The 16,655-nt window shown below is 40.5% G+C and overlaps 1 protein-coding gene across 2 annotated transcripts in view; it reads right to left on the reverse strand.

The window, feature by feature from the left end:
- LOC149466470 (septin-2A) overlaps positions 1 to 16,655 on the reverse strand; it is a 145,677-nt gene that overhangs the window by 39,723 nt on the left and 89,299 nt on the right. For both annotated transcript variants that reach the window (XM_089672489.1, XM_089672488.1), the window contains exons 8-9: positions 6,341 to 6,442; positions 3,303 to 3,448 (exon numbers count right to left, since the gene is read on the reverse strand). In XM_089672489.1, coding sequence (XP_089528615.1) covers positions 3,303 to 3,448; positions 6,341 to 6,442 — 248 coding nt within the window. The remainder of the gene's footprint in view (positions 1 to 3,302; positions 3,449 to 6,340; positions 6,443 to 16,655) is intronic.

Consider the following 16,655-nt stretch of genomic DNA (forward strand, 5'->3'; position numbering starts at 1 on the left):
ATCTGTAGAGCAGCTAGCAAGTGAGGGGTCAATGACCAGAAAGTCCAGTGGCCAGAAGTAACCAAAGTCAATGTAGGTTGGCGGCAAGAAAAGATAAAAGTTTCATGTCACTCTCTGCAACAGAAGCAGCAGTATGGAGATGCTTCCTGAACTCTGTATGCCCTGAAGGAGTGTTGAACGCTTGACACTACAATCAGAGGATGTTGCCAACACTCAGTTCCAAAGCATTAACCACTTCCAAGGGAATAATGGCACTCAGTGACCAGCAAAACTGAGGGACCAGCTGGTGCTTGGCTGTAAGACTCATTAAGTGAGTCTTCAGAGACAAGTCAAGCAAAGAGGCAATGCCAGAGGCTCAGGACCCGGAAAGAGCTCTGCTTTTAACAGAACAGAGTCTGGAAAGGTTCCCCCCCCCCCCCCCCACAGAACCCAGTGCTTAATGGTCATTTCTAGGCTTGCCCTGCAACCTCTAGTACATCAAGGTCCATATGCAGTATTTTCCAAAAGCCAGGACAACCATGCCAGATAGGTGCCGATTGGAAAGAACACCACCATCAGGTGTTTAAAGAGAAGCCTTGATTGAAAAAAAGAAATGAGAGGATAAATATTTGCTTGAAAAAAAAATACAATAGGTTAGGCTTTACGACAGCAAAGCTGAAAATATCCATCCATCCTACTAAAACACTAGCAAAAAATGGTGAAAAACTAAGGCATACTGGAAGTAGGAGGGGGTTATCCTGGGTTAGCCTACAGTTTTTCTTCTTTGGACATATTCTATCCTTAGAGACAGTATAATCCAAGGAAGACTCTCTATATCCCTTAATAAATTAGAAACAAATTTGTATAGAACTTTTTTCCCAAAAGCTGAAAATAAACATAGTGACCAAAAAGAAGGGTCCCCAAAAACTTGATATGACGAGATTAGAGTAGGCACTAAAAGTGATCTACCAGTTTCTAGCTGTAATTTTGCTTGTGCTGTGTGTGTATAATCTGGTCCTCCCCTGCTCAATGTGGTTCCAACTGATGGCTCGTTCATCACTACAGGACAACAGCGTGCAGTAAGGGAAACAGGTATTCAACCCATCCGATGGTAAGCGGTGAATAGGCAGCTTTTCAAGAAATAGGCTGCTGGAAAGGTAAGTATATGCAGTCTACATTTTGCAAGTATGTTTCACATACAACTGAACCTGTGCTGACAGGGTCCTAATAAATTCAAACTTAGTAAAGCTGGCCACATATGAGATGACCATCACCCAATATATAGACAGGTTAGAAGACAACCTCTCATGTATGAGCATGGGAAGATCGGTGCTGAGTTTGATTGGACAGAGTGAAACATCTCAAGTAATGTCCATTGTTTTCATCTACATAAACTGACACCAAAGATTTCTGTTGGAGCCTTCTCTTGCTTCATTTATGTATACTAACCAGCTTTATGATTTACCTTTCTCAAGTTGATTCGTAGTTTTAAATATTTACATTTCAAACCTGTCTACTTGCTTTATCCTTCTTTTATCATTTCAATGAAGAATTCAAAATTACCCATCATTAATGAAAACTGAACACCAAGCTATGTCTGCTATCATAATCCCAGCCATGATAACACACTATGTTTCTTTTAGATGAAATATGTGAAGGGGAAGACTGCCAGATGAACACAGGTTATCAGAGCTGAATTAGCTCAAGTGAAGATTGTAACAACTCTGCTTCAATTAATCTCTTATGCTTTGCCATTGACCACTATTATCTCCATTCCTGACATATAAGCAGTCTTGGAAGGTATAAAAATGTGCAGGTGTAAGTCGTACAAAAGCATGCAACTTCAGTGTGATATGTAAATTATCTATACTTACCATAGTCAAGAATTTACCCTTTTACCAGCCAAAGAGCAACATACTCCTTTTATATTCATTACCAACATATTTTATAAAGAAAGACCTGAGGACAAATTACTTTATCACAAAGGTCATTACTACACCATGCTTTAAAGCATAATTATCACTGATTTAAAGCTGAATTAAACTCTGCTATATACTGTATATATTTTTTAAATGGGCCTTCAGGAGGATTATGCCAAAATGCTCTAGTATGCACAGCATATTAGCACATGATGGAAGACTTACCTGTCAAACGAAGCCCTCCAGCGCTGCAGTATTAATGCTCCAGCTGGCCATGGCAGTTACCATCTTCTCCCGGTCTTCCTTCTGGGTTTGCGTGCATGAATGGCCAGGTCACGGTGATGTCACTTTCATGCATGCACACCCGAGTCACTTCATAATGGGTGCCATAAATGTACTCTGAGCTGTGCATAAGTGGGTCAATGCACATTACTAATGACAGGCAAGGAGAAGTATTTATGACAGAAGAGACCATTAAAGTCTTTCTGTCATAAAACCCCTACTTGTCAGAGGTTTAAAAAAGTTTTTTAGTTTAATTCCACTTTAAGTACAGAGGAGACTAAAGCTGACCAGTAAAAACAAAGCCACATTGCATTAGAAACATTTAAATGGTAATAAATCTAAAACCAAAAATGTTATATATTGCAGCTAAATAGCATTTTTTGTTTTTTTTCCCCTCTGATTTCACCTGGGGATCTGGCCAGTAACACACCACTAGAGTGCCTGAAGGAGGACAGGGGCACCTTTGGACAGTAGGATTGTTATTCTAGGATCTAGGTGGAAGGAGAAATGCTAGATGCACTACCAGATTTAGATGCACTAACTGAAGCTGAACAGCTGAAACTTTATAAATAGTTACAGCAAACAGTTGTTTTCCTTTTGGGATAAAGGTTTTCCATAAATAAAAGCTGATCATTGTAAGCACCCCTGTCAGTTATAAATGGTTTGTCTCAACGTTCTAACTGCTACATCAGCATGACAGCTTGTTCTACTGAAAAACAACTGACATACTGTCCAGATCACCAAGTGAAAACAAAGGAAAAAAAGCCTAAAAGAAAACAAATACAGCCAAGATATCTAAGAACTTGTAAGCTGTAATAGAATAAATGTTTCATTTTGGGTTTAAAACCACTTTAAGGTATATGAGCCTATCAGCCATATCTGAAATTTAGCAAATTTATCACGAGAGAAAATGTCTCTACCAACTAATTAAGAGATGTAGGCAGCATCACATTTACAAATCATGCATACTTGTAGAATACAAATGTTCATATACTGTATGGATAAGGGTATCTGGTGAAAAAAAGCATTTATGGATTTCTGGCAAATAATTTTCTGAGATTTGGAAAAGACTTTTCAAAGTCTTAGCAACCTAATCACATGCAGCCAACATACAGCACTTACACCAGCATGGTGCGAAGTTTCAAGAAGTCGTTGTGTTCTGGATTCTCCACTTCCACAACACCCCAAGGGTACAACCGTCCACGGATTTTCTTTCCTTTCACCTCAATAAGCTGATTTGAACCAATGACTGCAAAAGGGATGCTGGCCTAAAAGAAACATATTTCCAGATCACTGTATAGCATATTAAACCGATAATAAAAGATCACTGGCCAGAGTTTGTATGTGTGCAAGTCTCTTTTGATGCCATTATTTAGAGGGATTATTTTAAAGGGAAATTTAGGTCTCTGTCAAATTGGCCATGATTGGGTCAAAACTCGTCTGGTTCAGCGGGGACAAGCTGAGATTCGATCCATTTATGGGCAGACTGATTGTCTATCAGCCAACCAGCCTGTCGTATTTGTTTGCATGTGATCACTGTCAGCGGCTATAGCCACCAGCAGTAATCACTGTATTCTGCTGGCAGGAAAAGCCTCTCTCTTGCAGAGCAAATAGCGCTGTAGCAGGGAATCCCCCATCAACAGACTGTGTTGATGGGGAAATCAGGCAATTTTCTTTCCTTCCACCCCTGGTGGAAGGAAGAAAACTGCATAATCTATAGACTGCTTAAAGCTTACCATACAATTTAGCACATAACTGTACAAAAACTGTTCTCAATCTCTTTACGGTCCCTCCTTTAGATTTTTAGATGACCTATCTAAGCAATTCAATTAATTTGGATCCAATCAGGTGGGCCCTTGCACTACATAGTTGTCGGTAGATAAAGAAAAGATTGTACAAATAGGTTGTAACATGTGCGCTGAGGTTTATATTCACCGTATTTATAATGCAGTAAAAATTGCAGCTGGCTTGAATGCACTCTCTCTGGTTAAAGGCTGAACATTACAAAACGTATTACAAAAGGTACTAAAAGCATCAACTAACGCTAACGTGCAGTTGCTCTCAGCCAAGTCTTTCCATTCCATTCTCTTCAGAAGTGATTCCACTGAGAAAATAAAATGGAGAAAAGTGGGTGGGGTGCGCTTGGATGGGGGGCTGTTAGCTCAAGGCTTTTCAGCACTGTTAGCAAATCTTTAGAACTGCAACTAGGCCATACATGGTGAGATGGATGGAGGGATCACCACCCCCCACCAGGGCATTGTATTTTAAAATGCACTTGCCTCTGTCAGGGTACATTGATCAGCACCCACAGCTGGTTGGCTGCCGCCACTGATCGATGGAAAATGTCCCTTCGATAGAAGAGGACTAAACAACTGACTCCTGTCAAACTGGGAAGCCCACACACTGAACACAATTTTATCACTGTATGGCCAGCTTAAATAAGCAAACTCTTGACTACAAGCCTTCATTTCTGTCACTTACATAAGGCCGTGAAATTTCCACTTGCTTGCTCGCCAATGGAGAGTGGAAATTATGGTGGGGGCGAGTGTGTCCCCCAGGGCCGTCTTGCTGAGCAGGCTCGGAGCTCAGGCCGGATCTGTCATTGGCACTGGGAGCCGTCAGACTGCACAATAGCTGAGCGCAGTGAAAGGAAAGGAAGGAGTGTGTGCTGTGCTCTCTGCCTCCCCCTAGAGTGCAGTACCTGGCTCTGTGAGTGAACAACAAAGTACTGCAACTTTTTACAGGGTGTGTGTGTGTGTCTACCTAATTTCAGCTCACTCTGGTCACATGATCCTCTATGTCAGCCAGTGGTGGCTTCAGGGGAGAGGAGAGAGCACTTAACAGCGTGCGTGCGTGTGTACCCGATTGACTACAGTCGAGCATGGTGGTGGGAGTGTTATGGTCTGGGGCTGCATGAGTGCTGCCGGCACTGGGGAGCTACAGTTCATTGAGGGAATCATGAATGCCAACATGTACTGTGACATACTGAAGCAGAGCATGATCCCCTCCCTTTGGAGACTGGGCCGCAGGTCAGTATTCCAACATAACGACCCTAAACAAACCTCCAAGACGACCACTGCCTTGTTAAAGAAGTTGAGGGTAAAGGTGATAGACTGGCCAAGCATGGCTCCAGACCTAAACCCTACTGAGCATCTGTGGGGCATCTTCAAACGGAAGGTGGAGGAGCGCAAGGTCTCTATCCTCCACCAGCTCAATGATGTCGTCATGGAGGAGTAGAAGAGGACTCCAGTGGCAACCTGTGAAGCTCTGGTGAACTCCATGCCCAAGAGGGTTAAGGCAGCGCTGGAAAATAATGGTGGCCACACAAAATATTGACACTTTGGGCCCAATTTGGACATTTTCACTTAGGGGTGTATTCACTTTTGTTGCCAGCGGTTTAGACATTAATGGCTGTGTGCTGAGTTATTTTGAGTGGACAGCAAATTTACACTGTTATACAAGCTGTACACTCACTACTTTACATTGTAGCAAAGTGTCATTTCTTCAGTGTTGTCGCATCAAAAGATATAATAAAATATTTACAAAAATGTGAGGGGTTTACTCACTTCTGTGAGATACTATATATTATTAACCTTACCTTCATGTAATGAGCTAAACAAATGTTCTATATAATTCAATTTTGTAAAAATTTTGGTAATTGTTCTTGTGTTCATTGAGATATTGAATAAAATCTTACTTTTCAAAAGGGGTGTACTCATTTATGCTGAGCACTGTATGCACAAAGGAAATCTATGCAAATTTGACATTTCAAAACTGAACAAGTGCACTTTAAAAGTGTTTTCTCTTTGGAATCCAATAGTTTGAATACCCAAGAATTTCCTCATTTAAAAAGGATATCACGTCAGCAAAACAGGGGTTGATCACAGTACTAATTTTAGGAATCCTGTCTTGAAGAGACAGTATTCTTTTTAATTGGAATGCTGTCTCTAAGATACTGACAGAATAAGTAATCCCCAAAACCAAAGTTTTTGAATTCTGATTTATGAAAGCCTAAAGAGACATGGTGTTCTCTACAGAAATCATATTTGTCTTATTTTGAATTTGAAATTATATTGATGGATATGACCAATGGCCTCATTTCTCCTTCCTTCGCTATATTTGTAGGATTTAGATTGTGACTTTTTTCCACATTTACTTACCTTTAGAACTCGAGTCTGCTCTTTAAACTCCTCATCTTCATCTGAGTCAGCATCAGGGAGTTGGTAGATTCGAATTCCATGTTCGGCAATCTCATCTAGGACCTATGAGCACAATTAATGACATGTAAATTACACTTAGGAATCCAAACATCAACAATTTTTAGGGCAATGCCACAGTCAATATACCAATACAGCCTGCAGAAACAATTGCAGCTTATTAGCCATAACAGTACCTTATCCCTGGAGGACATGGAGGCACTGGCACAAAGCTTTGAAATCTCACAAAAGAAACAGTGTCAGAAGAGGAAGGTTTGCTTTGGGAAATGTTACTCTACCAGACTCTCAGAAAAATGCTGTGAGGAAAGAAGGGGGGGGGGGCGGGGGTTGTTTTATTCGTCCAACCACTATTATATCCTCTCAAGAGACACTGGAAGATAAAAAGCTGGAGTTTGAACTTAAATGTACAGTTTCATATTTTGCCAAAACATCAAAAGAACTTGGGCGTGAACTCTGTACTTGGTTTAGTAACAGCATGGCTTCTGAAATCATACTTTTTCCTCTCTGGTGACATTTGCCCTATACAACTCCTCAACTGCCTTGTGGTGTTATTGCATACAACAGCACAGTTAAAACGAACAATTGTCAAAACACATTTTCTGGGGTTGCCTTTTTATGAAAGAAAATGTATAACATTAGGTTGAGAAAAAACAAACAAAGAAAAAACACAAACTCCAACTATTTAATGTATGTATAAGCCAACGCATGGCACAAATGGACTTCATCCCTCCAAATGATATTCACTAGCTTCTTAGATACCGTATAAGATTACATACTCCAGATGTGTTTAAAGTGGAACTTCAATCTCTCAATCAACATTGACTTTTTTTTTTTTTTTGTTTCATAAACGTTTTATTGAAAACAAGATGCACAACATACAGATAATAGGCAGTTTTTATGGTAGAGACATAATAAGGGATGTCAAACAAGAGATATTAAGAATGGATCACAAATACAAATGAAAATGAAAGAGATAGAGCACAAGACATGGAATTGACCAGAGAAAATCAAACATATGGAACATTGAAGCAACATATTAAGTTTCTAATCCATTAGAGCCTAACAGTAAAAGTGCTGGTAAGGCCACTTAAATCCCTTATTATCTGCCTCATACAGAACATGAACATTGACTATTTTTGATCTTTATTCTGCTAGCATTAGTACATAGATAAGTAAATATGATATACTTTCCTATTTTAAACTTTTTTTTTTTTTAACATTTATTCTGTTAGCTCCTGGTTTCTAGGCCTAGGCAAATTATATCATACATCCCAGGAGTCTTCATAAGGGGAGGGGGCCTTTGTCAGCTAAGCACATCCTCCTGCCTGCCAGATGCCTGATACAAAAGCAGATGCATTCGAGGAAGTCAATTATACCCCAATCATCTGCCCTTACTCAAGATGGTCACATCCATAAATGCTAGGGGGTGTTTCTCAAAGTGATTTCTCAGCAAAATAATGCATGGAGACATGGATAGATGGGCGAATCTGCTTTGAATATTAAAAATAAATTAAATAGTGTTATTGGATTGTGGTGCTCAGATGCACTGTAGTTCTGCTTTAAAGTGTATTTAATTGTTCAGTATGCCTCATTGTATACAGCTGTCTTAGGAACTTTTTTTTTTTTTTTTAATCCAGTGCAAAGTTTCTTACCCGGAAATACTGTAACAGTACTTCCTATAGCAGGCTGAGAACATCACTACTTAAAAATAAGGTACTGCCATTCTGTTGTGTCAGCTCTTAGGGCCCATTCACACATAAATTGAGAGCTGCTGCACAGTAAAACGCAGCAGTTTATTGTGAGGCCGCTGTTCAATCCAGCTGCAGTGAACTGGTGGTAGGGGAAGGTCTGATGTGTGTTTCAGAGCATCACACAATTCTGTTTTTTTTCACCTGTAAAAAGAAGCCCTCTAGCGGTGAGTTATCACTGTTGACAAGGCTTCCATCTTCAACTGAGTTTGCGGGCATGGAGTCACAGTCAACACATTCACTGTACCTTCAATTCAGAGTGCAGTGCACATGCGCCAGTAACATTACCAGCAACAAAACATGGGAATATCTCCTAAATGGTGCACGTTTAGGAGATATTCATTTACCTACAGGTAAGCTTTATTATAAGCTCATCTGTAGGTAAAAGTGAGAAAAAATGGAGGTTACTCTCACTTTAGGCCCCATTCAAGCCATGGTACAGACGTGACTTTTTCTGCACGCATTCTGCAAGGGCACAAAGAAAACAATTTCATCATTATGTGCCATGTAAGCAACCACAACACTAATATCACTTGCGTATTTTTTCTGTGCAGGAATCTGCAACGTGTATAAAACTCACTGAAATGCGCATGAAAACTGATGTAAACTTGTGTCTCTGCATTTCTTCCATCAGTTTTTCTGCACATATAGTGTGAATGAAGCCTCAGTTCAGCTGTCTTCTTTACTCCTGAAATAGCTGGGGAAAAAAATTACCACTTGTGGGAGTTCCAAATAAGAAAAATTTCTAAAATGACCACAGATTCACTTGTGCTAAAGATCAACCTAAACTCATTTCTACAAACTGTGGACTGAACACTTTCTGCGTTTGTCTCTATGATCTGTGTTCTATATAATTATAACTATTCATTGGCTATAATGTAGAAATTGTGTGTCATGATACATTTAGCTTAGAAATATTTCCGCTTTTATGTGACTGTTCTCTGACCTAGTGATTGGGTTCTCTGACATGGGAGGCCACATGTGTGTTTCACATCAGGCATTGTTGAGACCTCTTATGACGTGAAGATCTAGAGAGGGGTGAGTGTGCAGACTTACTATTGTGGTATGGGGTGTGTGGAAAAGGGATTACTCCATCCTTTGGTTCTGTCATACATCAATGAATATTGGATGTTTTGCCACTATAACTGAATATTGGACAACGTTTGCACCATCCCTTGGTATCAATTCCTTCATCCTCCTGGAATTGCCTGCATACTCTTGGCACATGAGGCCGGGTGTTGTCGTGCACCAGTAGCAACCCAGGACCCAATTCACCAACGTGTAGGGTCTGACAGTGGGTCCAAGGATTTCATCCCGATACCTAATGGCAGTCAGTGTGCCATTGTCTAGCCTGTAGAGGTCTGTGCGTCCCTCCATGGATATGCCTCCCCACATCATCACTGACCCACCACCAAAACGGTCATGGTGAATGATATTACAGGCAGCATAATGTTCTCCACAGCTTCTCTAGACCATTTCACGTCTGTCACGTGTGCTCAGGGTGAACCTGTTCTCATCTTTGAAAAGCACAGGGTGCCAGTGGCGGACCTGCCAATTCTGGTGTTCAATGGCAAATGCCAATCGAACTCTATGGTGCCGGGCAGTGAGCACAGGGCCCACTAGAGGACGTCGGGCCATCAGGCCACCCTCATGAAGTCTGTTTCTGATTGTTTGGTCAGAGACATTCACACCAGTGACCTGCTGGAGGTCATTTTGTAGGGTTCTGGCAGTGCTCATCCTGTTCCTCCTTGCACAAAGGAGCAGATACCGGTCCTGCTGATTGGCTAAGGATCTTCTACGGCTCTGTCCAGCTCTCGTAGAGTAACTGCCTGTCTCTTGGAATCTCCTCCATGCTCTTGAGACTGTGCTGGGAGACACAGCAAACCTTCTGGCAATGGCATGTATTGATGTGCCATCCTGGAGGAGTTGGACTGCCTGTGCAACCTCTGTAGGGTCCAGGTAATGCATCATGCTACCAGTAGTGACACTGACCCTAGCCAAATGCAAAACTTCAAAAAGACTGTATGTGAACACACTGCAAAATATATTCCCATGGGCAACAAGTTTAAAAGGCTAAAAATCAAACCTATGTGGCTTATGGCCAAAGTAAAAAAAAAGCTATAGATATTAAGAAAAGATCTTTTAATAAATATAAAAATGGAGGAATGCTATCATCGTTTAAACATTACAAAGAATATAACAGAATATGCAAAAAAGGAAATAAAGGCCGCAAAAATTGAAAACGAACGACAGATTACAAACGATAGCAGGACAAACCCCCCAAAATTCTTTAAAAATATATTAACAGTAAAAAGGTCCGGTCCAAGCATGTAGGCCCTTTACAAAAAAATCTAGAGTGGGTTACTGGGGACAAAGAGAAGGCACATTTATTAAATACCTTCTTCAGCTCTGTGTATACAAAGGAGCATGAGGGAGCTCTTGTCTATAATGGGTGTGGTATTGACAGAGCTCCAGATGATCCACATTGGGTCACAATTGATATGATCCAAAAATATTTAAACAGAATAAAGGTGAATAACGCACTTGGACCAGATGGCATACACTCACGGGTCCTTAAAGAATTGAGCTCTGTCATGTCAAAGCCATTGCTTCTATTTTTTATGGACTCTTTAATGATTGGCATAGTACCACTGGATTGGCGTAAGGCCAATGTGGTGCCTATACTTAAAAAGGGGTTAAAATCTTTACCAAGTAATTATAGACCTGTTAGTTTAACTTCTATAGTTGGAAAAATACTGGAGAGTTTAATAAAAGACCACATAGATGAGTTCTTGCTGAAAAAAAATATTTTAAGCAACAGGCAGCATGGATTCATTGAAGACAGAAGTTGTCAAATAAATTTTGATTTCTTTTTATGAGGAGGTGAGGAAAACATTGGACAGAGGGATGGCGGTGGACGTGGTATACTTGGATTTTGCAAAAGCATTTGACACAGTTCCCCACACACGGCTAATTTGTAAAGTAAAGTCTATGGGCTTTCCATATGTAAATGATAGAAAACTGGCTAAAAGATCGTATTCAAAGAGTAGTGGTTAATGATTCATATTCTGAACGGTCTAGGGTTGTTAGTAGTGTACCCCAAGGTTCAGTGTTGGGACCCTTACTTTTTAATATATTTATAAACAATATAGGGTCTGAGATTATAAATCCCATTTCAGTCTTTGCAGATGACACCAAGCTTTGCAGTGGAATAATGTCCTTACAGGATGTCTCCAACTTACAAGCCAACCTCAATGCACTGTTTAATTGGGCAACTATGTGGCAAATGAGATTTAATGTTGATAAATGTAAGGTTCTGCACTTCGGGGTTAAGAATATGCATGCATCATACATACTAGGGGGGGATACAACTGGGGGAATCAATGGTGGAGAAGGATCTGGGGGTTCTGGTAGATCACAAGCTTAATAATGGCATGCAATGCCAAGCTGCAGTTTCTAAAGCGAGCAAAAACCTCTCTGGTATTAAAAGAGGTATAGACTCCAGAGAGATATCATATTACCCCTGTACAAATCATTAGTATCACCTCATCTGGAATATGCAGTTCAGTTTTGGGCACCCATTCACAAAAAGAACATTGGGGAACTGGAGAAAGTACAGAGAAGGGCAACCAAACTGATAAGAGGCATGGAGGAGCTCAGCTATGAGGAAAGATTAGAGGAACTACATTTATTCTCTCTTGAGAAGAGGAGATTAAGGGGGGATATGATCACCATGTATAAATACATCAGTGGTTCATATTGTGAACTTGGTGTAGAGTTATTCATCTTGAGGTCATCACAGAGGACAAGGGGGCACTCTTTACGTCTGGAGGAAAAGCAATTTAATCTCCAAACGCGGAAAGGTTCCTTCACAGTAAAGGCTGAGAAAATGTGGAGTAGACTCCCTTAAGAGTTGGTTCTGGCCAGCTTTGGATTGCTTTAAAAAAAGGCCTGGATTCTCTCTTGGATACACATCATATAACTGGATACTAACGTTTTTAGGTAAAGTTGATCCAGGGAATAACCGATTGCCTCTCAGGGTATCAGGAAGGAATGTGTTCCCCTGCAGGAGCAAATTGGATCATGCTTTGCTGGGTTTTTTGCCTTCCTCTGGATAAACTGTGGGTGTAGGATTATAACTTTTTTTTTATGGTTGAACTGGATGGACTTTTGTCTTTTTTCAGCCAGACTAACTATGTAACTATATATTGGAACGAAGATTTTCCATTACTCATCACAGAATAAGGGGACTGTTCTATACACCTTATAAGGACTGTTTCACATATGTTTATTTAAAATATTTATTTTTGGCAATGGTTCACTCTTGGACACTTTTTGTTTATCCTTTGGACATATATTATCTGTATATTATTTATGAATTTTTTGATGTATACAAATTTCACTTAGCGCAATATGAGCTATTATTTGATTTGTGATTTAGAGGGGATATCCTCTTGGTGTGTTTGCTGCGTTGTACACGATCAGGGTTGGGTATTTGCCCGTTTAAGCTATTTTATACAATTATGCTGCAGAAAAGAAGTAGATTCATTAAAAAGTATAAACCAGTGTTTCAGATATTTTGTTGTGATAGGATCTTCTTGTAAATTCTGTAATTGGTGTCCTCAAATGATCTCTACAGACTGCTAACCAGCCTGATCTACAAATATCTAGCTCAGTCAGAGAGCTGTGTTTGTTGGGTAAAGTAACAGTAACTACAACAGCATGTGAGTAACTTCACCTAATGCCTCCTCACCAGCAGGAGATAAACAGCACAGGGAGCAGGCCAGCATTACGTCTAACAGCTACTGAGCTCTGGCCATGGGGTCAGCTCCTGATCATGTTAAGAATGCCAGACGCACACAGCATGCAGCAGAGCCTGGATTCCTATAGCAGCCTGGAAATGTTACACTCTGTAGGCAGCTGGCATTATTCAGCTAGGGATTTACAATGCTGCTTGAATCTTCTGGTCAGTCTTTAATGATTAATTGTAAAGTGTAAAGGCAGAACTTACTTTATTTTTTATTGAATGGAGAAGAGCTAGAAGCTCTGCCAGGTTTTTATTGCTGTCGCTGTCGCCGCTATGGAGATTCACTTTATTTGTGCTAGTCCTAGCCATTTTTACAGAGACAAAACGTGACAGAAAAATTCCAAACAATTGTCAAAGGAACAAGATGTGGAGGGAAATTTCCCAGTTGGTAAACATATTGTGGTGATAAACAAACAAAAAAATGCAGCGCATAGAGTGAAACTCCCTGTACCTAAGCAAAATCTGCATGTGCTAAAATAAATAAAGATACATACATTTTTCAAACAAATTATACATAAAAATCATATGTATGCCATCCGGTCCAAGTGCTTTATTCACCTTTATTCTGTCTAAATATTTTTGGATCATATCAATTGTGAGCCAATGTGGATCATCTGGAGCTGTGTCAATACCATACCTATTATGGACAAGAGTTCCCCCATGCTCCTTTGTATACACAGAGCTGAAGAAGGTATTTAATAAATGTGCCTTCTCTTTGTACCCAGTAACCCACTCTAGATTATTTTGTAAAGGGCCTACATGCCTGGACCGGACTTTTTTACTGTTAATATATTTGAAGAATTTTGGGGGGTTTGTCCTGCTATCATTTGCAATTTGTCGTTCGTTTTCAATTTTTGTGGCCTTTATTTCCTTTTTGCATATTCTGTTATATTCATTGTAATGTTTAAACAATGATAGTGTTCCTTCATTTTTATATTTAATAAAAGCTTTTTTCTTATTATCTATAGCTTTTTTTAACTTTGGCCATAAGCCACATAGGTTTGATTTTTAGCCTTTTATACTTGTTGCCCATGGGAATATATTTTGCAGTGTGTTCACATACAGTCTTTTTGAAGTTTTGCATTTGGCTAGGGTCAGTGTCACTACTGGTAGCATGAGGTGATACCTGGAGCCTACAGAGGTTGCACAGGCAGTCCACCTCCTCCAGGATGGCACATCAATATGTGCCATTGCCAGAAGGTTTGCTGTGTCTCCCAGCACAGTCTCAAGAGCATGGAGGAGATTCCAAGAGACAGGCAGTTACTCTACGAGAGCTGGACAGAGCCGTAGAAGATCCTTAGCCAATCAGCAGGACCGGTATCTGCTCTTTTGTGCTAGGAGGAACAGGATGAGCACTGCCAGAGCCCTACAAAATGACCTCCAGCAGGTCACTGATGTGAATGTCTCTGACCAAACAATCAGAAACAGACTTCATGAGGGTGGCCTGATGGCCCGATGTCCTCTAGTGGGCCCTGTGCTCACTGCCTGGCACCACAGAGCTCGACTGGTATTTGCCATTGAACACCAGAATTGGCAGGTCCGCCACTGGCGCCCTGTGCTTTTCACATATGAGAACAGGTTCACCCTGAGCACATGTGACAGACGTGAAATGGTCTAGAGAAGCTGTGGAGAACGTTATGCTGCCTGTAATATCATTCAGCATGACCGTTTTGGTGGTGGGTTAGTGATGATGTGTGGAGGCATATCCATGGAGGGACGCACAGACCTCTACAGGCTAGACAATGGCACACTGATTGTCCTGAGTTGCTACTGGTGCACAACAACACCCGGCCTCATGTGCCAAAAGTATGTAGGCAATTCCAGGAGGATGAAGGAATTGATACCATTGAATGGACCCAATGCTCACCTAAATCCAGTAGAACGCCTGTGGGATATCATGTTTTGGTTCATCCGACGTCACCAGGTTGCACCTCAGACTGTCCAGGAGCTCAGTGATGTCCTGGTCCAGATCCATTGTCAGGAATGCATAAAAGCATGTGAGGGCAATACAAACTACTGAGTACCATTTTGAGTTGTTGCAATGAAATTTCAGCAAAATGGACTAGCCTGCTGAATACTTTTTTCACTTTGATTTTTGGAGGTGTCTTTGAATTCAGTCCTCTGTAGGTTGATCATTTTCATTTAACGATGGGGTATCCTTACATTCCTAACACATTACCCAGTCCATATCAATATAGATATCTAGCATGATACTTTTCCCCATTGAGATCTGATGTGTTTTCAAAGTGTTCATATCATTTTTTGAGCAGTGTGTATACCATATATATATATATATATATATATATATATATATATATATATATATATATATATACACACACACACACACACACACACACAGTTGTGTTCAATATAATAGCAGACATCACTAACCTGATCAATCACTGTTTTTGGTAGAAATGATATTTCTACATGGCAAGTAATTTACTAGCAGGTGTAGTACAGTAATAGAAATCCAACAGACCCAACAGTCATGACATGCATGCTGCTGATTCTGTGTAATTGAATCACTAATTGAAAGGGGCATGTTCAAAACAATAGCAGTGTGGAGTTCTATTAGTGAGGTCATTCATTCTTTGAAAAGCAGGTGGCAATTATTGCCCTTATTTAAGGAAGGAAGGCAGCAAATGTTGTACATGCTGGTTACAGTGCATTTCTCTCTGAAATTCTGAGGAAAATGGGTCGTTCCACACATTGTTCAGAAGAACAGCATACCTTGATTAAAAAGTTGATTGGAGAGGGGAAAACATATAAAGAAGTACAGAAAATGATAGGCTGCTCAGCTAAAATGATCGCAAATGCTTTAAAATGGCAACCAAAACCTGAAAGACGTGGAAGAAAGCGAAAAACTACCATTCGAATGGATAGAAGAATAGCCAAAATGGCAAGGACTCAGCCTACAATCAGCTCCAGGAAGATCAAAGAAGGTGTAAAGTTACCTGTGAGTACTGTTACAATTAGAAGACGCCTATGTGAAGCCAAACTATCTGCAAGAAGCCCCCGCAAAGTCCCACTGTTGAAAAAAAAGACGTGCTGAAGAGGTTACAATTTGCCAAAGAGCACATTGACTGGCCTAAAGAGAAATGGCGCAACATTTTGTGGACTGATGAAAGTAAGACTGTTCTTTTTGGGTCTTGTGGCCGGAGACAGTTTGTCAGACGACCCCCAAACACTTAATTCAAGCCACAGTACACTGTGAAGACAGTGAAGCATGGTTGCGCAAGCATCATGATATGGGGATGTTTCTCATACTACGGTGTTGGGCCTATTTATCGCATACCAGGGATCATGGATCAGTTTGAATACATCAGAATACTTGAAGAGGTCATGCTGCCTTATGCTGAAGAGGAAATGCCCTTGAAATGGGTGTTCCAACAAGACAACGACCCCAAACACACCAGTAAACATGCAACATCTTGGTTCCAGACCAATAAGATTGACGTTATGGAGTAGCCAGCCCAATCCCCGGATCTTAATCCAATAGAAAACTTGTGGGGGGACATCAAAAATGCAGTTTCTGAGGCAAAACCAAGAAATAGAGAAGAACTGTGGAATGTAGTCCAATCATCCTGGGCTGGAATACCTGTTCACAGGTGCCAGAAGTTGGTTGACTCCATGCAACACAGATGTACAGCAGTTTATTTATTTATTTATTTATCGAGTTTATATAGCGCCAAAGGGT

This window comes from Staurois parvus, unplaced genomic scaffold, assembly GCF_062004578.1.
Source record: "Staurois parvus isolate SC_StPar_1 unplaced genomic scaffold, SC_StPar_1.0 ptg000129l, whole genome shotgun sequence".
NCBI classification, from domain to species: domain Eukaryota; kingdom Metazoa; phylum Chordata; class Amphibia; order Anura; family Ranidae; genus Staurois; species Staurois parvus.